This window comes from Manis javanica, chromosome 1 (assembly GCF_040802235.1).
Source record: "Manis javanica isolate MJ-LG chromosome 1, MJ_LKY, whole genome shotgun sequence".
Taxonomy (NCBI): Eukaryota; Metazoa; Chordata; class Mammalia; order Pholidota; family Manidae; genus Manis; species Manis javanica.
Window position 1 is genome coordinate 74625545 of NC_133156.1, and position 23265 is coordinate 74648809.

A 23265-nucleotide genomic window follows, 5' to 3' on the forward strand; every position below is an offset into this window, starting at 1 on the left:
TCCTGTTGGACTTCCTGCCTCAGTCAGGCTCTGGACTTGGTCTTCTGTTCCCTGAGTCCTTCAAGGCTGTGAAAACCAAAGCTCAAATCTGTCTGTGTAGGGCTTGTTTCTTCAGGACAAAAGTTGGCTGCAGTATTCTGCTGACTTCTGAGGGTCCTACTGTCACTCAGTTTGGGGCATCTAAGTTTTCTTTTTTGCTCTATCATGAAAACACATGAAAAGACATTTTTGTATATGTCATCCAGCATTTGTAGTTGTTTTCAGAAGTGTAGTTGATCGGGGAAAGCCAGCATTAATACAAGAAATAGAACCTCCAATTGTCTGCTTTGTTATTAGCACCCATATCCCGCAATATGAAGCCGTTAATGTCAGTCTTCTATACACTTGTGGAGAGAAGGCACTACAGCATTAGATAACTATTTTGTACCTTTCTCTGCAGGTTTCTGTGTATGCTGTGCCCTACAAGATAAATCAGGCCAATTATGCACTGGATGCTGCAGTGACTCTTCTGGAATTTTATGAGGATTATTTCAGCATTCCATATCCCTTACCCAAACAAGGTAGAGATTTTGCACAGATATCTCAAATTGTGTCATTTAATGACCCAAGCTATAAATTATATCTTCCTAATTGGCATCCATGTGATTTTCTCAGTTGCCCTTCAAGTCATTAAAAACTCTGGCAGGTGTCAATCATCAGGTGGATCTTCTTACCCTCAATCTATATAATGAACTTTAATGATAGTAAAAGCAGATCTACATAAGGTTCCTGTGGCATTGGGATAATTTTGCCTTCTGATATTAAAGAAAAACCCAACTGTCCTAGTGGGCAGACAGCAAAAGGCAGAGGCTATGTTTTTTTCTTATTGGCACATATTTGGTAAAAACATAGAGGGAGCTCAATCAATTTGTTTGAAAGTATAAATTTATACAGCATAAGAAAATGTGCATTTTCTTTCTTAGCTGTGCCCTTTAAACTATTTTAGGTGTATGGGGGGTCTTGGGTATCCAAAGTCAGGCAGATAATTTTCAGTCCCCAAACTCCTTGTGAGAAAGTTAGAAATGGAGTTGCGAATGCCTGAGACCAAAGTTTGACTTTGTTGTGCAGCAGTAAAGTGACTGAATGAGTCACTGAGCCCCTTTTTCTCCATTGCAAAAGGTTCTCCCAGTCTAGAATTCCATGCTTTTGCAAGGCAGCTTAGCTTTTCTTGAATCCTATACACATACATTCTAAAGGCTAACGTGTTTGAGCAGTGTGTAGCTTAGAGATGGTAATATGTTTGCTTCCTTTTCAAGATCTTGCTGCTATTCCTGACTTTCAGTCTGGTGCTATGGAAAACTGGGGACTGACAACATACAGGGAATCTGCTCTGTTGTTTGATGCAGAAAAGTCTTCTGCATCAGATAAGCTTCACATCACACTGGTTGTGTCCCATGAACTCGCCCACCAGGTATACAAGCTCAGACACACCTTTTAAAAATTGTAGTTAAACCACATCAATAGTGCTTTTGTGGGACATATGAGGCTATTGATATTGATATACGAATTGTATTTAGTTTTACTTTTTTCCCACAGCAAAAGTTTTTGAAGCATTAGATACCATGTTTTATAATGCATATTGAAAGGTTTTTCTTTTTACTTTGATAAAATATTAGTTCTATACATCTTAACATTCATATATTGATGTTACTCATATAAAGTATTTCCTTCTGAATGCCTTATGTTTATGGCTGTGTAGAGAACCCAGTCTCTGTAGAAATGTATGAATAACCTGATGTTTTCCCTTCAGTGGTTTGGGAACCTTGTCACTATGGAATGGTGGAATGATATTTGGCTAAATGAAGGATTTGCCAAGTTTATGGAGTTTGTGTCTGTCAGTGTGACTCATCCAGAACTGAAAGTTGTAAGAATGATTATTTTTTATTTTTTCACATTTTAGATTAACCTATTGTTCAATGTTAGTGGAAAATATTTACTGATCTTTGATTATAGGAGTCATAGAAAGATTAACAACTTCCCTGGGAGTTCAGACATGATTCAATTTTCCAAAATGCTAATGAACTTTAAAGGTCTATCATAGAACTTATTTCCAAACAGTATTGCTTATTTCCAAATATGGTTGTTATGAAATTAAGTGTTGAATTTTGTCCTCCCTTCATGTCAAAGAAACAGAAATAATGATAGCTTATCTGTTCCTTATCATTTCACCAACCTTCGGGGTGCTCAGTGGAGGCACCTTAGGTACAGATTACAATTATTTCAATAGGACCCTATTTGCCAAATCAAAGCAACTATTCTTAAGGTAACTGCATATTTATTTGTATAGGAACCTAGGCTCATGGGTCATAAACTTGATGCTTTGGAATGTCTACATGTTCATTTTTAAAATTGTGTGTTTAACTTCTGATAATCACATGCAGTAAAAGAAACTTACTTTATATAAAACAAACAAAAGCAAAACTTTTACCTACTTTAGTTTTCACTTATGTATATTAATTTCCCATTTCACTATCTGTACACTATATATGGTTATAATTATAATGAATATGTAATTACAATGGATCATAAATATTTTCCTATATTTCCATCTAATCTTAAATAATATAAATGATTATGTATGCAGATTTTATTGGGTAATGTGCCCTAATAAATCACATTATTGTTAGAATTTGTTTTCCATTTTTTTTTTGGTTTCACTATATGGTTCTAAAGTTAAATTGCTTTGCTTTAAATAGTGTAGCTGGTTGGAAATGTTGAAATCAGTATACATTTTAATTTCTTGTTTTGGCCTGTTTGACTGTAAGCATAGTGGTTCTATTTTTAAGTATTTTAAGTATTAAGATGAACAAAATCTAAAATGTTTACCTAAGATCATTATTTCTTGGTTGCTTTTTAGAAGATAGTAGTTCTATTTTTATTTTGTATATTCTACAAATGAGGAATAGCTTGGTCCATAAATTTGCAGTATAAACCTCAGATCAAACTTTCTTTGTTTCATAATTTTCATCTAAATGTTAATCAGAGGTTGATGTTGTCTTTCTGTCTCAATAGGAGGATTATTTCTTTGGCAAGTGTTTTAATGTGATGGAGATAGATGCATTAAATTCTTCACACCCTGTGTCCACAGTTGCAGAGAATCCTGCTCAGATTCAGGAGTTATTTGATGATGTTTCTTATGAAAAGGTAAAAATGGATTATAAGGATACAGTGAGGACACTAAATTTATAAAAACTGAGGTGGAGAGATTATAGAGTTGTGGGGTTGTTTCCCTTCATAAGAACAACCCCGATCGAGTGCCTTTTCTTTTGACCTGTTCTGGCTGGAGTTAACTCTTTAGGGCCTAATTTTCATTTTAGCCTGTAATCTTATAGATTGTATTATGGTCAGTTCTTAATTTACTCTGTCATAAGTTGAATGCATGGCCTAGAGAAGCTCTTTTTACATCTGTGCATGCTATCCCTAACAAGTAAGTCTTGATAGATCATCAACTTTGTACCAGGCAAAAATTATTGCTCATGAATAGCTTACTTTTCAGTGCCTTCAGAAAAAGTTTGTGTTGCTGAACTGCAAAGCATTCTGCATAATGTGCATAATAACAGAATTGGAAATCATTGCCAACATTAAATAATTGGGAGACTTTATATAAAATTCCAGATTTCTGGCTTCTCTTGAGGGATGGGGGAAAGGGAAGATTCTGGTCACACTGGGGCTATTTCCCTTGGCAACTTAGCCTCTAGCTAAATGTGGCTGCTGCTTTGTGAGCTCAAGGTTCTGCTTTTCCATTTCCCCTTCCATTCCTAACCATTTCTGTTGTCCTCATTGAAGCAGAGAATGTGTCAGGTATTATTGCAATTGCAATAATAAATGACGTTTTATTTGTAGTAAACAGAAAAGCATTTCTTGCATTCATGTTTAAATCAATAGTGCAGAGGAGATAAAAACAGAAGTAAAACAGACATAGAAATCAATGAAACAGAATAGAGAGCCACTAAGTGGCTGTCCAGTTTTCCTAATACTACATGTTAAAGAATGAAAATGGACCACTATCTTATACTACTTGCAAAACAATTAAGTTGAAATGGCTTAGTGACTTTAAGGCTGGAAACTGTAAAACTGCTAGAAGAAAACATAGGGAAAATGCTCTTTGACATGGGTTTTGGCAATAATTTTTTCTTTTTTTTTTTTGTATATGACTCCAAAATCACAAGCAATAAAAGCTAAAATTAACAAGTAGGGCTATATTAAACTGAAAAGTTTCTGTATAGCAAAATAAACAATGAACATGCAACCTATGGAATGAGAGAAAATATTTATAAGCTACATATATGATAAGGGAGTAATATCCCAAATATATAAAGAACTAATACAAATCAATAATTAAAAAATCTTAAATGGGCAGATGATCTGAATAGATATTTTTCTGAAGACATACAGATAGCCAACATGTACATGAAAAGATGCTCAATATCACTAATCAGGAAAATGCAAATGAAAACCACAGTGAGATATCTCCTCACACCTGTTAAAATGACTATAATAAAAAACACGAGAAATAACAAGTATTGGCAAGGGCGAGAATGTGGAGAAAAGGGAACCCTTGTGCACAGAAGGTAAATTGGTGTAGCCACTATGGAGAACACTATGGAGGTTCCTCAGAGTACTAAAAATAGAACTACCATAAGATCCAGCAATTCCAGTTCTTAGTGTTTTCATTTTCTCTGAATAAATACCAACTCAAAGATATATGTACCCCCATATTTATTGAAACATTATTTACAATAGCCAAGATATGGGAACAACCTGAAAGTCCATTGGTGAGTAAATAAAGAAAATGTGGTGTGTGTGTGTGTGTGTGTGTACATATATATATATATATATATATATATATGTACACACACATGCAATGAAATTTTAGCCATAAAAAATGAAATCTTGCCATTTGAGGAAACATGGATGAAACTTGAGGGCATACTTCTAAGTGAGATTAAGCTAGGCAAAGACAAATACCTACCTTAAGATCTCACTTACATGTGGAATCTAAAAGAAGAAAAAGGCTCCTAGAGAATATATTGATGGTTGCCAGAGACGCAGGAATGCAGAGCTTCTGAGGTTGGCAAAAAGGGCGAAGGGGTTTAAAAAGTACAAACTTTCATTTATAAAATAAGTCATGGAGATGTAATATACAGCATTCACTTTAGTTAATAATACTATACTGCATATTTGAAAGTCGCTAAGAAAAGAGATTGTAAGTCCTCATCACAAGAAAAAAATTGATAACTATGGTGACAGATGGTAATTAGACTTACCGTGTTGTAGTATATACAGTAAATTATACATCTGAAATTCATGTTACATGTCAATTATATCTCAACAAAATTAAATAAAATTCTAACCCCATTGGCATGGATGTGCACTCCACGTAGGCATTCAGAGGTCCAGGCTTTGCCTATCTAGTGTCCCCCACCATCTTCTAGAGCCAGAGAGAGAGAGACCACCTTTACCTCCTGGAAAAAATTTTGAGTTATGTGTTAAAGGAAGAATTGGCCTTTCCAGGAAGAAAGAGAAGGGCTTTTTAGGAAGCGAGAATCACAATTTCTTAGAAAAAGATGATTTAAAACAGGGTAGTATGTTGAGAGACAGACAGACAGACAGACAGACAGTCAGTTCTTGGTAATTAGAAAGTTGTATAAAAGAAAAATTACACAGGGAAAACCATGTATAAGAGTACTTTTCTTACCCTTGGACTACTTCCCTCATTTATGTCACCTGTTGGGCTGCTGGGGGCATATGAGTTCGTGATTCACTTTGCACAGTAATGGAAGTAGAGGGGAAAGGAGGTTTTAGCCCAGAAATATAGGATATCAGGGATCCTCTTGCCCCTTTCTCACCATTACCCTTTGCCTTCTCAGTCCTCTGTGCTCAAGGCTGCCCAGGCTTCACCATTCCCTCTCCCTGCTCCTGTTCTGGACTGGCAAGAGGGAAGCCAAGTGGTGGTCCATGGTCCAGTGTGTAATCACCAGTGGCCACTCACCACTGGATAATGTGCGCTGGCAGATGATGTTCGTTTGTCTTGTGGGAGGCTCGGATCCTGGTGGAGAATAATGGCCCCAGTGGACTGAACATAAGCAACAGCCCTTGCCTAGACGGGTCTGGGTTTAACCTCCACTTTCCCTAATGGGTTTGACCCACTTTCCCTAATTTCCCTACTTGTTTCACAAATCACTAGAATTAAGCACATTACTGTAGTTGCATCTTAAAAGAATTATTCCAAGACAAAGTGAGGTAGTAGATTTGATTGTGACCAAGTTATAACTAACAATTATATTGTCTTTTCAGGGAGCTTGTATTCTGAATATGTTAAGAGAATATCTTAGTGCCGATGCATTTAAAAGTGGTATTGTGCAATATCTCCAGAAGTATAGCTATAAAAACACAAGAAACGAGGACCTGTGGAATAGTATGGCAAGTGTGAGTATGTTCGTGTGTATCTCTACATTTGGGATTGACAGTTTATTTTGCACGCTCCCCGCCCCGCCCCGCACCCCCCAACACCACCACGCTGCCCTGCACCATATTAATCCCTCTGAGAAGAATCATAAGTGTTTCCTACGAAACGGAGAATGATGTGTTTATTCTTGGCTTTTAGATTTGCCCTGCAGATGGCACACAAGGGATGGACGGCTTTTGCTCTAATGGTCAACGCTCGTCTTTATCCTCAGTAAGTTTTTACATCTGTGCATGCTATCCCTAAGCACATTCTTTTACTCTGTATTCTTGGAAGGAGAGCTCTGTGCCAAACTTTCTGAGGTCCTTGACTATATTATTCCCACTCTAGATAATACTGCATTTACGCTATTCCAGACTGACAGCATTTTACAATTTTTCTTAAAAATTTTCTACACAAGGGAGTTGCATAGCCTTTTTGGTAACACATTTCACTGATGCTAATTTGTTCAGCTTCACTTTCTGCAAAGCAGTGAATTTATGACACATTTCTGTGGTGGATTAGGTCTATATCAGTCTAGCTATGTGGATCATTTCTATAGCTCTTCATTTGTGAAAATATAAATAATGGCCATGAGCATTCTTGGGCACTTACTACGTGTCAGTCATGTGCTAAGCTCTTCTATGTAGTATCCCCTTTGCTCTTCACAATAAACCCCACACGTGAAATATGACTCCCCCTATTTTAACGGATGGCAATATGAAATCCAAAGGCTTAGGATTAGTAAATTGCAGAGTGGGGATTTTAATTTAGATCTAACTCATGTTTTTAACTGGTAGGCTACAAAGAATTCATAACATCTGAGTCACAAAGCAGTCTGAGTCTCTCTTTATCTGGACTTGTGGAATATTTTCATAGGCAGTAGAGGGGGAATCTGGAGGGTCAACATCTAAATTTTAAGATTTTATCCATCATATTTTTGTGTTTAGAGATGGCTTTATTTAAGGTTTCTAGGTTTGTCCTGCAGTATATTTTGTCCTTTTAGTAGCTCTTAAACATCTTTTAAAAGCTTTTTTTAGTTTCAAAGACTATATCCTCTGTTGAGTTAAGGACTGTTGAATGTTGGCCATCTTGGCGTTATGACTTTGGAAATACAGGCACTTGACTGAACATGTTTTCCCATCTTGCTTGTCTGAGAGCCAGCATGATTACGTAGGTGGAGAACACCTCGCCACTTTCTCTCCCTTCTCTACCTTCATGTGTTCTCACACCCGCTGTGCGCCCAGTGCGAAGGCCAAGGTATGCCTGGTAGAACCAGGTACAGCACCTGCTCTCAAGACATACACGTGTAGAGGAAGCACTGAAAGTGGATGGGTGGTGCTCTGATGGCTGTGCTGTGGCTGGAGGCAGCGGGGGAAGGCGGCGGGCCAGGGGCTGGGAGAGAGATAGGGACGAGGCAGAGGAGGTTGCCAAGCTGTAGCAGCCCTGTCAGCACGAGCTTGGATTCTGTCTTAGGGTCTAACTGGGTCACGTGTCTGCCTTCTTCTGTGTAAACCAGCACTGGCGACGGGAAGGCCTTGATGTGAAAACCATGATGGACACCTGGACCCTGCAGAAGGGCTTTCCCATGATAACCATCACCGTGCGAGGGAGGACAGTGCACATGGAGCAGGAGCACTACAGGAAGGGATCTGATGGTGGTCCCCAAACCAGGTAATGTGCAGGGAGAGAAGCTCAGTTTGTGAGCGAGGTAATGTGTGCCTTGCAGGAGGAAACCCTAAAGGAAAGAGTCCTTTATCTTTAGCACTAAAATATTTCAATCAAATGTATGTATATCCTATGAAGCTGGCTCACACACCACCATTTTCCCAACGGGATGAAGGTGGCGTTAAACCTTGGTTCATCTCAGTAAAGCTGATGCTGTACAATTATTGTAGCATCCTTGTATTTTGTAGTTCCTTAGGATGGTGATTTCCAGTTGCTGACTTGAAGTCAGCTGCAGTCTAAGTAACTGCCACTAAACTGCTGGGGGCTGGGCTGGAGCTGAGTGTGTAAACACTTCGGTGACTCCTCCAAACGGAGAGAGACTCTGTTCTCTTCCTTGGAGGTCTGAGTTAGATCCTGAAGCCTGTTTGTCAGCTTAATGCTACACAAGGACGTTGCTGGAAATGAGATGCTGCACCTTGATTGATCCTGGATGGACACAGTTTAAAAATTTTTTTATTCTGAAATAGTTTCAGACTTATAGAGAAGTTGCAAGAGTGCGAAGAATTCCCACACATCTCTTCAATCTTTTTTTTTTCTTGGAGCAGTTCCTCAGTCTTTGATTTTCTTCACCTAGACATTTTTAAAGAGTACAGGCCAGTTATTTTTTAGAGTATCCTCCAATTTGGGTTTTCTGCTATTCAACATCAGATTCAGCTGGTAGGAATTCCAGAGAATTCCTGTGATATGTTCTTTTTAGTATATGATTTAGGAGGCACATAATGTCAATTTATGCCTTTATTAGTGGTCAGTTTTTAAATTAGGTCCTATGAGCTCCATTCAGCCATGCATTATAAAGGCTGTCAAGGCTCACCTAAGTCCAAATTCCTAGCTCCACAAAGAAATCTAACAAGGATAGATAGTGCCTGAGCCAGCACCCTTTACAAAACTGGAAAACAGGCTAGGGATGTTTTTAATTCTAATTTTAATTTTTTATTTTTAAGGTATGGTTGACATACAATATTATATTAGTTTCAGGTATACAGCATAGTGATTCAAATTTATGTACCAAATGCTTACCACCATAAGTAAAGTTAGTGTATGTCAATATGTGGTTATAATATTATTGCCTATATTTCCTATGCTGTACTTTCCATACCCTTGTTTATTTTATAACTGGAAGTTTATACCTCTTTATCTCTTTCATCTGTTTATCTGTTTTTTCACATCCTTCCACATCTCTTTCCTCTGGCAACCACCAGCTTGTTCTCTGTATGTATCTGCTTCTGTTTTTCTATTTTTGTTGTTCATTTTTGTGTTTTTAGATTCCATAAGTGAAACCGTATGGTAGTTGTCTTTTTCTTATTTCACTTAGCATAATACTCTTAAGATCCATCCCTGTTGTTGCAAATGGTAAGATTTCATCCTTTCTATGGCTGAGTGATATTCCACTGTGTGTGTGTGTGTACACGTATGTGTGTGCACACCACAACTTTATCCATTCATCTATTGATGGATATTTAGGTTGCTTCTCTAGCTTGGCAATTGTAGACAATGCTTCAGTAAACATAGGGATGCATATATTTTTTCAAAGTCATGTTTTCATTTTCTTTGTATAAATTCCCAGAAGTGGAATTACTGAATTGTAAGGTATTCCTATTTCCACCTTTTGTTGGCAGCATATAAATGGGTCTTTTTTTTTTATTCATTCACTTACTTTATGCCTTTTTATTGGAGCATTTAGCCCATTTATATTTAAAGCAATAATGCCCCTTTTTTATTTGTTTATTTTGTTTATCCCTTAATTAATTTATATAGCTATAGTTGATTTTACAACTTTTGTCTTTTAATCTTCATACTACCTTTATAAGTGATTGGTCTAGTCCCTTTACTATATGTTTGCTTTTACCGTGAAATTTTTTCTTTTTGTAATTTTCTTCTTGTTATGGCATTTTCTTTTCTGTTTAAGAAGTTCTTTTAACATTTCTTATAAAGCTGATTTAGTGGTGGTTAACTCTATTATCTTTTATGTATGGAAACTCTTTATCTCTCCTTTAATTCTGAATAATAACCTTATCAGTAGAGTATCCTTAGTTTTTCCTTTCAGTGCTTTGAATATATTGTGCCATTCCCTCTTTGCCTGCAAAATTTCTGCTGAAATTCATCTGATAGCCTTAAGGAGTTTCCCCTGTATATAACCATTTACTTTTTTCTTGCTGCCTTTAAGATTCTCTCCTTATGTTTAATTTTTGACATTTTAATTATAATGTGTCTGGTGTGGGCCTCCTTGAGTACATCTTGTTTGAGACTCTATGTACTTCCTAAATCTGGATGTCTGTTTCCTTCCCCAGGTTAGGAAAGTTTTCAGCTATTATTTCTTCAAGTAAGTAATAATTGTTCTGACTCCTCTTTTTCTCTCATCTTTCTGGGACCTCTATAATGCAAATGTTAGTATGCTTGATATCCAGAGGTCCCTTAAGTTACCTTCATTTTTAAAAATTTCTTTTTCCTTTTGCTGTTCAGCTTGGATGATTTCTACTACCCTGTCTTCCAGATCACTGATTCATTCTTCTGCATCCTCTAATCTGTTGATTGCTTCTAGTGTATTTTTCATTTCCATTATTGTATTCTTCAGCTCTGATTTCTTTTTTATATTTTCTGTCTTTGTTGAAGTTTGCACTGAGTTCATCCACTTCCCTCAGGTCTGGTGAGAATAATAATTTATAACAATTATTTTGAACTCTTTTAGGTAGGTTGCTTATTTCCACTTCATTTAGTTCTTTTTCTGAGGTTTTGTCTTGTTTTATTTGCAACATATTCCCCTGTCTCATTTTTTCTCTTTTCTATGTATTAGATAGGTTAGTTATGTTTCCTGATCTTAAAGGTAGTGTCACTGTGGGTCCCAGTAGTGCAATCTCTTGTCATCAGAACCAGGCACTTGAGGAGTGTCCCCTGTGTGGGCTGGTGTGCCTCCTATTGTGACTGGGCTGTGACTGCTGCAGGTGCAAGGGTGGGTAGGGCTAGCCCCTGACATGGCTGGCTGAGAGGCCAACTGCAGTGGCTGCTGCAATGTGCCAGTGGGTGGGTCATCTTAGAGGCTGCCAGTCTGACTGAGGCAGCCTCCCAAGTGGGGCAGGACAGAAGTCACTCTTGGGGGACACTGGTGCTGACTGTAGCTGCCTGCAGGGTGTGGCAGGGTAGGAGCTGCCTTGCAGGGGCTCCTTCCAGGACAGGCTGGTTGTTTGGGGTGGGTCTGCATGGGAATGCTGGGTGAGTGAATGGTGCTAGTATGATAGTTAGAGAATGTCATAACTGGCTCCCACAAGTGTCAGGCCAGGTAGTTTAAAGCAGGGCAAGAAAAAATAGTGCTCACCAGCATTTCTGTTCCTGGAGAAGGCTTCTACAGGGTGGGGATGTTTTGAACTCTTGGCTATAGCTGTTTTGGTATCATCCTTTCTTAAAACAGCCTGTGCCTGGCATGTGATTGGTGATTTAATAACTGTTTGTTGAATTGAATCAATGAATAAACAATGTATCCTTTTTTTCTTAAGGTACTTGTGGCATGTTCCATTGACATTCATTACCAGCAAATCAGACTCAGTCCATAGATTTTTGCTGAAGACAAAAACAGGTAATTTATTATAAAAATAAGTAGGTTAATTCAAGAAGAAACTGAAATGCATAGGATTTAGATGTTAATTTTATTTTGCTATTTATGTTGATTAAAACAAAAAGGATCAGGTCAGCCTGTATCTTTTTTTTTAATTTAAATTTTTTATTAAGGTTTGAATGATATATACTCTTATGAAGGTTTCACACAAAAAAACAATGTGGTTACTACATTTATCCATATTATCAAGTCCCCACCCATACCCCAATGCAGTCACTGTCCATCAATGCAAGTTGCCACAGATCCACTATGTCCCTTCTCTGTGCTACACTGTTCTCCCCGGGACCCCCCACACCATGTATACTAAACATAATACCTCTCAGTCTCCTTCTCCCTCCCTGCCCACCTGCCCTCCCACACCCCTCCCCTTTGGTAACCACTAGTTCATTCTTGGAGTCTCTGAGTCTGCTGCCATTTTGTTCCTTCAGTTTTGCCTCATTGTTATACTCCACAAATGAGGGAAATCATTTGGCATTTGTCTTTCTCTGCTTGACTTATTTCACTGAGCATAATGTCCTCCAGCTCCATCCATGTTGTTGCAAATGGTAGGATTTGTTTCTTTCTAATGGCTGAATAGTATTCCATTGTGTATATGTACCACATCTTCTTTATCCATTCATCTACTGATGGACACTTAGGTTGCTTCCATTTCTTGGCTATTGTAAAAAGTGCTGTGATGAACATAGGGGTCAGCCTGTTTCTTTAACACATGTTTGGCTTTTGATTTCTAGTGAAGAATAAAGAAGTAAAAGAATATAGTCTGGTTGCAAAAAAAAAAAAGAAAAGACCAATAGAGATTAAAGCAATTGAGCCATATAATGCTAAGAAGGAAGGATTACTGGTGAAAATCTCCATTATATTGTTCATATTGCTGAATTATATTGTATATATGGCCTAAAATGTGGATGCTTTTTTCTCATAGATTTATAAATCTCACAAAACTGGTGTCTAAACTAGTGTTGGCTTTGTCTGTTGGGATGCTGATTTCTGGTTTCTAAAAGAAGTGTGTTCAGTATGAAACTCATTTCAGTGTTAAAATCATTCAATATTAAACTTGCCGCTGGTTTTCTTGTCCTCTCTGGTCAGAAAAGCTTTCATTAGTCAGGAGAGAAAATGGAGCTATGATTTATTTTATTTTCTCTAGATGTGCTTATCCTCCCAGAAGAGGTGGAATGGATCAAATTTAATGTGGGAATGAATGGCTATTACATAGTGCATTATGAGGACGATGGCTGGGATTCTTTGACTGGCCTTTTAAAAGGAGCCCACACAGCAATCAGCAGTCATGACCGGGCCAGTCTCATTAACAATGCATTTCAGCTTGTCAGGTAATAGAAGCTCCTCAGAGTCTTGGTTGATTTCTGAAATCAGCTATTATCATTCAAATTCTTGATTTCTACAGATGAAAACGATTGATTGCTAATAAGAATTTGAAGGGTGTTTTCCCCTAAATTCTAGTAATCCAAGGTTGCTTGTAGCCTTCTTATTAACCTCCCATCTGTGTCTCCTAAGTTAGGTAAAGGAAGGAACTGTATTTTAATCTTTTTTAGTAACAACTCAGATCAGACTGAGGCAAAAATGTAGAAAATCAGGAGCCAGCTTCCCGGAGCAGCCCCTGGCCTAGCCCCTGCAGACTTGTCCTGCTGTAACAGATCAGAGCTGGGTCTTTAGAGATCTTGATGCCTCCTTAGAAGACCAAGTGGCTCAGGCCCAAGTTCTTTTCGTTACATCTCTTGGATTAAAGAAGGGATTCCTCTTTCCCCCAACTGGATACCTGAACTTTGCAACATCTTTATGGAATACAGCTCATAAAATATGGGGCCTAACTATATGACTTTTGAGTTGTTAAGGATAATGTTCACTCTATAATGTTTTTGCCCATGACAATGGTTTTTAAGAAAATGGTCCTTAAACCTAAAGCTCAAACTTCTTCATGTTTAGGCAGAACTGAAGTCCTAAGGGGAATGATTCAGGTGGAAAGGAATAATTCTGTAATTCTCCTCATATTCCATGTTCCTCTGTTCTAAATGTTAAATTCTTTTTCTGGGCCCCTTAGGGTGATATTAAGCAATGGGGTGGAGGGTGAAGATAGGGGTTGCTCATCTATTTCTCCTTGCCTAAAAATAATCCTCTCTCTAGCATATATCACTGCTTAAATCTTAGAGGGTTTTGTGTTTATGTATCTGAGCATATATCCTACCACTGTAATGAAGGGTTTATGCCATTTCTTTATGAAATGGAGATGAGAATGTATTGACTCCAGGGACTCAATGTTTTTGCTGAATGGCTGTCTCTCTGACTAGGCTTCCTGAAAGATATTTGATCAAAACCTCCACGTTACTCTGGAAGTTGAGCACACATGCCAATGTTTCTTCAAGGGATAGATGCTGACATGCTTCCATTTTATCGTAACTACAGGTCAGCCCAGGCTCTATTGAGAAACGTCCTACACAGTGGTAAACATGCCAGATATTCTTGATAGAAAAGATACTAATATAAAAGTCATTACTTATAAGAGGGCCTGTATATCTGATTGTGTTGCTGGAAGATTGTTAGAATATCTTCTGAAACAAAAAGTGGATATCCTGGATTTTCTTTTAAATGCTAACCATGGTGTCTTTTAACCAGCATTGGAAAGCTATCAATTGAAAAAGCCTTGGATTTAACCCTGTACTTGAAACATGAAACTGAAATTATGCCTGTGTTCCAAGGTTTGAATGAGCTGATACCTATATATAAGTTAATGGAGAAAAGAGATATGAATGAAGTGGAAACTCAATTCAAGGTAAAGGCTTGAAATCAATTGAACAGTTATATAACTGGTTTGCTTTTCTGTGGGTCTTCTTACCATTGTGTGTATATATGTCTTGATATATATTAAAGAAAAGTTAAAGCTAATTCAGTATTTAGATTGACTCACAAATATTTTGGTTTTATTTTGGCCCATGTTAGATTCTGTATTTCATTTTCATGGATTTGTTATTCCCTTCCTTTTGCTAATCCTTAATTTTACTTTTCTATTGTGATGGTGGCTATTAAGATGGTCTGGGATTCAGGTACTTGAGGAAGGGAAACAAAATTGTTGTTTCTGGCAAAATGTCATGAAGTCCTATTGTCTAATTTGCTCTTGAAATCTAGTCATATAAACTGTCTCTTTTGGTTTGTTTTAATAGTGGCAGTTCATCCTGATTTTAAGTAGATGACATGTTTATAAAAGGTTGCTATGCAAATACTAAAATCACTTGTTACTTCTTCTTTTTGGCTGTTTTTACAAGTACAAACAGAACTGTGCAGTTTTAAAAATAATAGCTAGATTAAGCTTTAAAAAATAATCCCCAGCCCCTGAGGGTGTATTGGATTATACAACCTTAGATGACCTGGGAGAGTGCTGGTGACACTGTCGGCTCTCCCTCAGGCCTTTCTCATCAGGCTGCTGAAGGACCTCATTGATAAGCAGACCTGGACAGACAGCGGCTCCATCTCAGAGCGAATGCTGCAGAGTCAGCTCCTCCTCTTCGCCTGCGTGCGCCGGTACCCGCCCTGTGTACAGAGGGCGGAAGGCTTCTTCAGAGCGTGGAAGGAAGCCAACGGAAATCTCAGGTCTGTCCTTACCAGTTTGTGTAAAGGCTATCTTTTTGTTCTTCATCGTCAGTGTCACATTTTGGGAGAAAAAAGTCAATTATAGACAAGTCTCCCCTTTTTGGGAAAATAAATTGCTTTTTAAGATTTATCTATGTATCTCTCAACTTTCTATTTTAAGAAGTGCTAGGAGGGAAATTCTATGAACAAGAGTCAGATATCTGGAGAGGCAGGCTAGGATTAGAATAAACCCCATGTTATACCACCAGCATCCAAAGCCTCATCAGAACTGAGATAGCTGTCCTGGGCAGGAACAGAGGCACAGCACCTTCTAGTAGCTTCTTTGGGCCTCCAGTGTCCCCAATGCAGGGGGCATAGAGGATGCTGACCCTGCCTAAGCAAAGTAGGGTCTTCCCCTGTCTGGGAATTTATTCTTGCTCTATTTAGTGTCCTTTTATGTTTGGGGTTTAGATCCCATCCAGGAAATATCAAGACAGCAATATACTTAGAGAAATGCTTACAGATGGTGGTCCTATTGGATTCTTGACTTTGGTTCATGGACTGCATCTTGAGTCTAGTTTTGATTTCTTTGATTTCAGTTGAAAAGTGGCCACCTATTGAGTCAGCCAGCATCGTTAAAGTATATTAGGTATGTAGGTATTTATCAAAGTGGCATTTCACATTGTATTTTTCAGAAGGCTAGATGTTAAGTAGGTTTTAAAACCTCATTTAAAACACTCTTTCTTGTTTCTTTCAGAAAATGTAGCTGAAGGAAAGGTTATTTTCACTTATATTTCCAGCCATGCTTCTCTGATCAGGGGACCAGTTTATCAGTTCATAATTGGTCACCATTATGCACCCAGACATACTTCCTACATCTCAGACTCTTGCATGGTGTATTCTTTTCCACAGGCTGCCCAGCGATGTGGCCTTGACAGTATTTGCTGTGGGGGCCCAGAACCCTGAAGGATGGGATTTTCTTTATAATAAATACCAGTCATCTTTGTCCAGTACCGAGAAAACACAAATTGTATTTGCACTCTGTGTTAGCCAAGATAAGGAAAAGCTTCAGTGGTAAGTGATTCATTCATGTTCGTGGGGCCAGGAGGAATTAAGTTAGGTCAGATATCTGGAGAGTTCTTCTGACCTCTAATCTTGTTCTCTTGGCCAGGAATGGCCTCTTCTGCTGGGAACATTTATGCAAGTGGGAACACATCTAATGAGTGTCATAAATAATCAGGGAGAAGAAGGTGTTGGGAAAAATATTTAAAGATGTATAGGCTTGTCTGTCTTTAAAATAACACATTTAGAAATATATTCTAGATGAACCTTTCTTAGCTACTCTCATGAGTAGCAAATGAGAGAATGTATAAGAATGGGTGCTGTAAGCACTGTATAAATGGCAGTTTTTATTAGTACATAGCTATAGTGAGTTTATCGGGGCTCTGGTTACCTATTTATCTTTTTTGGCCTTTATTATTGGCTTTTCTCTTTTACAGGTTGTTTTACTGAAGTCATTCATAACTTTTCAGGGCCTGTTCTTGGCTAACATTTTTTTTCTCTTAATAATTCTAGGTTACTAGATCAAAGCTTTAAGGGAGATATAATAAAAACTCAAGAGTTTCCGGATATTCTTGGAACTATTGGCAGAAACCCAGTGGGATATCCATTGGCCTGGAAATTTCTGAGGGAAAACTGGGACAAACTTGTACAAAAGTAAGTAGCGCAAAAATTGTGTTATAGCTGGAGAAGTTCCTTACCTTGGCTGTGTTTTAGGTTTGTTTATGAAACCACAGTGATAATCTAGAGGGATTTTTTTGATTGAAGATAAAAGTAGAGGTACTTAAAATATGCTTAGAAAATATGAAACGTAATTCAGTGTTAACTAATGCATCTGGATAGTGAAGGTTTCTGTTGCGTCTGGAATAATCCCTTCCTGCCCCACTGACCTTTGAAGCCTCCACCCAGTTCAGCCCCGGTCTTCCATTAGCACTGTGGCTTGTTTGCATCTGTCCTTGTCTAACTCTTCAGTGTTTACTACCTCTATCATTTATTTGGGTGCTTAATCTTTTATTCAGCTGTTAGTGTGTTTATTTGTACTTTTTGCAACTGGATCTTCACCCCTGGGGATCATGCCTTACGTCTTTTTCATACCTAAGCAGTTTTTAAATGCTATAACATAGATGAACACTTAAAAATACATGTTGAATGAATTAATATTTCACAATATATTTTGACAATTTCCACTTACAGGTTTGGACTTGGCTCATCTACCATAGCCAACATGGTAATGGGAACAACAGATCAATTCTCTACAAGAGCAAAGCTTGAAGAGGTAAAAAAAACTTTTTAAACCTAAGTGATAATTAACTAATAAATATGGGGTAGACAAAATAAGGTTGTGATGAATTACAAATGCATTTTGTCTCTTAGTAGACGTTCGTTTGGGATGTTATCGTGTTTCTGACATGAACAAAAATAAGTTACAAATAAACTATAGAAAACTGTGTCTCTTCCCAAATATGCTAAGAAATCTTAGCTCTGCCATTAAGAATCTTCAGGCTTAAAGAAATTAGACATGCAATCCCTATTGTAGGATGTCAAGAGTGATCATTAGAGGTTTAAATGACTGCAGTGATCATCTAGCTATTGTGAGACGGGTCTGCAGTCTAGGTTCTTCCCTATCCAGTTCATCATCTCCTGATACTTATAATATATATATATATACCATCTACATTCAGAAAGAATTTTAGACAACCTATAAGGTCCATATACAAAAAAAATTGTTAAAGAAGAAAATGCTGCATAATGGATAGAAAAGGAAAATTTATTATACTCCAGATTTTTCACAGCTTTCTAAAAGTCAAGGGAAAATGAAAAAATAGTATGAATAGTATTGTCTGATAAGACAAAACCATGGAGCACACAAGTTTTCTACAAAAGCAGACATTTCTCCCTCTCAAACTGAGGAATTTGATGGCTGACTGTTTTGTGGTGTCCCTTCTATTGTAATGTTTCCTATAGTGAAGTTGTAGAGCAAATTTTGCATGGCTTTAAAAATATGTTGCATTTAGATAAAAGTTGAGAGCCTAATATTAATTTTTTAAAGAATAGTTCCATTGTATAATTTGGTTACACCATAATCTAGCTTGATATAGGGAGTGTGCTTTGAAAAGGGAACTATCATGTCCCTTATATTTTTTTCCAGTTTTCATAGGCTTGTAAAATTGACTTGCATGTAATAATTCCAGCTTGAATTCTAGTGAGGTCTACAGCAGAGGTATTCTCTGTGATGACTAAGGAGCCATCATAGCTTATGACTAGCTAGATGGTTGTCCATAGACTGGATCTGTAGCAATAAGACACTTCATTCATCTACTTGTTCATTCATTTTGTTTTCTTAATTAATTCATTCAAGACACACTACATTCACTATGTGATGGATATGGTTTTAGATTCTGGGACTGTGACTATGAACAGAATAGATAAAGCTCTTGCCCTCACAGGGCTTAAATTCTACAGGTGAATCAGATAGTAATAAACCGGTCGATCTATGTCAGGTAGGTACATGCTTTGAAGAGGAGTAAGGCCAGGGAAGGTGTGAGGCAGTGGGTAAGGGATGGTGCTGTGGTCTAGGGATGATTAGGAGACATTGGAGCAGATATTGAAGGAAGTGCAGATATCTAGGGGGAGAATGTTGTGTGCAGAGGAAACATCAGGTGCAATGTCTCTGGGGCAGGGCGTGGCAGCACAGAAGCCCGAGACATTGTGAGAATGGACAGCGTCCATCTGACAGAAAATGGATGGCCACCGCAGCCCTTCCTTCCTGTGCAGTTCATCGGAGTCCTGGTGGCTCCGCCTCCAGCGTATGCATCCTATCCATTCTTCTCACCCTTGCCCCGCCCAGGCGCTCTCATCTCTTGGCTGGCCTGCGATGGTCGCCTGCCTAACTGGCCTCCCTCCTGCCACTTTGCCAGTATCGAAATGTTTTCCACACTTAAAACTGAAAATCAGCCCATGACTGACCACTTCTTGAAACCCTGCCTATTGCTCTTGTGATAGGTTCCCAACCTCTCCTTGCCATGCGCACCAGACTGTGGTGACCTGGTCCCTGCCCACCTCTGCAGCCACTTCTCTCATACTCTCCTGGGCTCACTCGTAGTTCCGGCCGCTCAGCCTCCTCCTGCCCCTGGGCCACCAGGCATTTCTCCTGTTTCTAAGCCTCTGCAGCCCTGCCCTCTGCCTTGCTTGCTCTTCCCCCTACTTTCCCCAGTAACGGCTCATTGTATCCTTTGGTGGTCTCAGTTTGTCCATCGGTTTCCCACACCACTCTGTCTAAAGCAGGCCACCCTCTCCCTGGTTATTATTGTAGCCTTGGCTTATTTTCTCCACAGCAGTGTATTTATAGCAGTCATAATTTACTGCTTGTCTTCTCAGACTATAAGCTCCCTGAAGGGAGGGCGCTTGCCTGGTTTGCCGCCTCGCCTTCGGTGTCTAGCTTGGTAATTAAGCCAAAGGGGTAAATAATGAGCGGAGTAAATACTCATGAATAGTGGATGAGGTGGAGCCCCTAATACACGCTGAGCTTTAGATTCCGCACCTTACCCATATTATATAACTACGCCCTCGCCAGTGCTCTTCAGTGTAGAGATGATCCTTCTTTTACAAGTGAGGAAATAGTTTCAGAGAAGTTAAATCAAGGTCGAGCACATTAATAGGATAAATCTGTTTTTCTATCCGTAAATCAGGCTGCTTGTCACACACAAAATGTTCTCAAAGTGGCAGGTTTGAATCAAATACTCAGTCGAGATGCTTAAGTTCCCAAGGGAGATGGAGATGGAAAATTTGGGGTCCAGAGGCCTTTGAGGGTGAGGGCCACCGGCTGGCTTTGTCCCAGCTCCTGTAGGTCTGCTTTTCAGTGGTGTATTATGGTGGGCAGGAACCAACTAATAAGTGACCAATTCATAAAATTACTGATGTGGTTTGAGTGCCCAGTGTTTTTTTTATTGAACATTAATCTTGAGTTCTGAGAGTATGAAACAGGAGGCTGAACTACAACTTCAGGCAGCCGAGGGGAGCAGGACACGTGTGTTCTAGGTTGCTACAGCAGGAGGGCAAAGTTGACAAATTGTACTGAGATACAATTTTAAAACAACCCTGAATCACTAAAATCAGAATTTGAGCTTCCAAAAGCCAATTCTTACCCCTCTCTTATTTCCAAATTTATGGTATTATGACATGGATTTTTAAGGAATTAATTGTCTGGAACCCATGCTGAATAAATACATCTTGGTTTAGACTTACTTCTTATCTACAAAATCAAAAATTGGTGGATTGATGTGGAAATTTATGGGAAAAGGTTAAGAACCCATTAAGGTGAAACAGTGTTGCACAATGGTCAACACCATGGGTCACGCCAGCCTATTTCTCATGTGAGGTTAAAAAGGTTAAGATACCCAGTGATCAAACCACAAAGATATTTTCAAGGAGATAGCCAAGAGACTCTTTTTGAAAGCATGGGGAACTTTGTGTGGATTTTATCTTGAGGGAACAATACATGAAGTATGGATTGGGATAAAAAAAATTTGGCAAGGGTTGGGATATTACCACCATAACTTGCTAAGAACTCCATCTCCCACTGTGTTTCTGTAATAACATACAAGGCCAGGCCCATGGAGAAAGACTGCACTTACAGGGCTAAGAAGATACTCTGTACATTTTGTTTTTTAGATATGTTTAAAAAAATTTAGTTTGCTTCTGTGTATATATAATGAATACACATTAAATAGACACTCAAATGTTAATTATAAAATGGTATACAGCAAAGTCTTGTAGAACCTGTCAACTGTGAATAAATGAGCTGCAGAGAAAAAAACACAAAAACTTGACACCACGAGGCATGAGCTCATTTTGTATAGCTTAAGTTCATGTGTATATAATCGTATCCAGACACCTGGCGCTGCCTTCTATATAGAATTTTGAAATGCTGGAATTTTGGCTTCAGTTTAACTAGCCTTAAATTATATTTGTGTAATATAATAAATCAAAAATTTAAAAACCCTATTTTTCTTAAAAGGTAAAAGGATTCTTCAGCTCTTTGAAAGAAAATGGTTCTCAGCTCCGCTGTGTCCAACAAACAATTGAAGCCATTGAGGAAAACATACGTTGGATGGATAAGAATTTTGATAAAATCAGAGTGTGGCTACAAAATGAAAAGCTTGAACTGCTCTAACAGTTTGTTCCCTGCCAGTTGCTGTGATCTATGTTGTTGACTGAATATATTGAAACTAGAGATGGCTATTTGGCTCCCGCTGAGGAGGCTTCCTTTTCCTTCAGCTCCTTACTCATTCAACTATTTCTGTGAAAAGACTGGCTGTCCACTTTTTCGTCTATGGGGTATTGCTACCATGTGTTTCATTTACAGGTGTTCACCCACAACATTAACCCAAGTGGTAGATTCCCTACTGTGGAGGCACAAAGTACCTTATTTTTCTCATTTTATTTTTCATACTTAAACCCTTGCTCCAGATGTGCTTGTCACCCACAGCTGCTTTGTCAGTCTTCTTGGAAGACAGGAGAGTGGGAACTACTGAACAGGGAACCCCTAGATGAGTGAAGCCAGCGCCGAGTCGGCTTCCTGCTTTCCCTTACGTGTGGCCCAGGGCTGGCTTGTAGGCCCAGCACATCAGGTTTCCTTGCTCTCTGGCTTTTGGGCAGCCTCCCTGGGGGGCTGATTGGAGCTGGGCACAGGGAGAGGGTAGGGGCTGTGTATTCCCCTGCTTCCCTGCAGGTTGCCTCCAGCTGACCCCCGCGGAAGATCTCGGCCCCAGAGAGCCGGCCCTCTTTCCCATGCAGAACTTCTCCACCTCTGCATTTTGGTAACTGCTGCTACCTCTCACCCCTTCCGGGTGAAGGGCGAAATGGGAGCCTGGCTTTTACCAATCTTGGCTGTACTTGTGGTTTCCACACTGCCTGCCCACACCTGCTTTAAAAACAAACAAAAAGCCTTTTATGGAACCCTCCTCAGATAATCCTAATTTGAGTGTGCCATCTGTTTCCTCAGGGACCCTGACTGATACACTGTCTCTCCTGTAAAAGCACAGGGGCCTCCAGGTCTAGAGGAGAGACCTTTCACTCGAAGGTGAACACTAAAGCTGTCGATCCTTAGGTGGGTTAGGTTCTCTCCTTATTGGGCTGAGTCTATCGTTCCTGAATAGCTTGTTATTGGCACTTACTGCCAATAGCTCTTTGCAGAGTCTCCAATAAATGGTAATGTATTATGAAGCTGAAAATATTTGCTTATGTTAGCTAAGCGAGGATAGTGTGTTGTTGTCTTTGAACTGAAGTCTTTTGAGAGTTTACTAACTTAAAGGAATATGATATCAAAAATGTGAAGTTCTAATATTCTGTGCCATCGAGTGACTTTTCTGGACATAAATGTGTTTCCAATTCCATTTTTATACATATGGTGTGGTTTAATGGTTTGAAAAATAAAAATAAAAACAAAAAACAAAAATCACTGGTAATGTCCACTCTCAGGTATTTTTTTTCTTAAAAACATACAAAGCCATGATTTTAATGTAAAATATCTTTATTTGTATTTTATATCTTGACTAATGAAACATGGAAATAAGTTTTCAGTTTTGGTCACCTGAGGAATTTATTTCATTTGCTTTTGGAAAAGGCCATTTTCTAGAGAGATGCAATACTGCCACAACAATGTGCAAAAACTTTCCATAATAAAAAGTCTGTTATTTATCTCTAAGTGGATGTTTGTAATATTTCCTCCTAACTAACTAGATGGGTAAAAAAAGACTAATTTAGATACTGTAGCTTACTCAAGTCATCATTAATTACTAGTACACAC

At 38.7% G+C, this 23265-nt stretch overlaps 1 protein-coding gene across 9 annotated transcripts in view; it reads left to right on the forward strand.

Annotated features, from left to right (window-relative positions):
• The window catches only part of ERAP1 (endoplasmic reticulum aminopeptidase 1), a 45539-nt gene extending 22383 nt beyond the window's left edge, over positions 1–23156 (forward strand). For all 9 annotated transcript variants that reach the window (XM_073233590.1, XM_037012140.2, XM_037012146.2 and 6 more), the window contains 15 exons: positions 440–560; positions 1296–1450; positions 1790–1903; positions 3052–3183; positions 6337–6468; positions 6647–6718; positions 8004–8158; positions 11701–11780; positions 12964–13147; positions 14448–14604; positions 15235–15419; positions 16311–16472; positions 16974–17114; positions 17652–17733; positions 21475–23156. In XM_073233590.1, coding sequence (XP_073089691.1) covers positions 440–560; positions 1296–1450; positions 1790–1903; positions 3052–3183; positions 6337–6468; positions 6647–6718; positions 8004–8158; positions 11701–11780; positions 12964–13147; positions 14448–14604; positions 15235–15419; positions 16311–16472; positions 16974–17114; positions 17652–17733; positions 21475–21630 — 2028 coding nt within the window. In that variant the 3' untranslated portion in view covers positions 21631–23156. The remainder of the gene's footprint in view (positions 1–439; positions 561–1295; positions 1451–1789; positions 1904–3051; positions 3184–6336; positions 6469–6646; positions 6719–8003; positions 8159–11700; positions 11781–12963; positions 13148–14447; positions 14605–15234; positions 15420–16310; positions 16473–16973; positions 17115–17651; positions 17734–21474) is intronic.
• Positions 23157–23265: the final 109 nt, after the last annotated feature.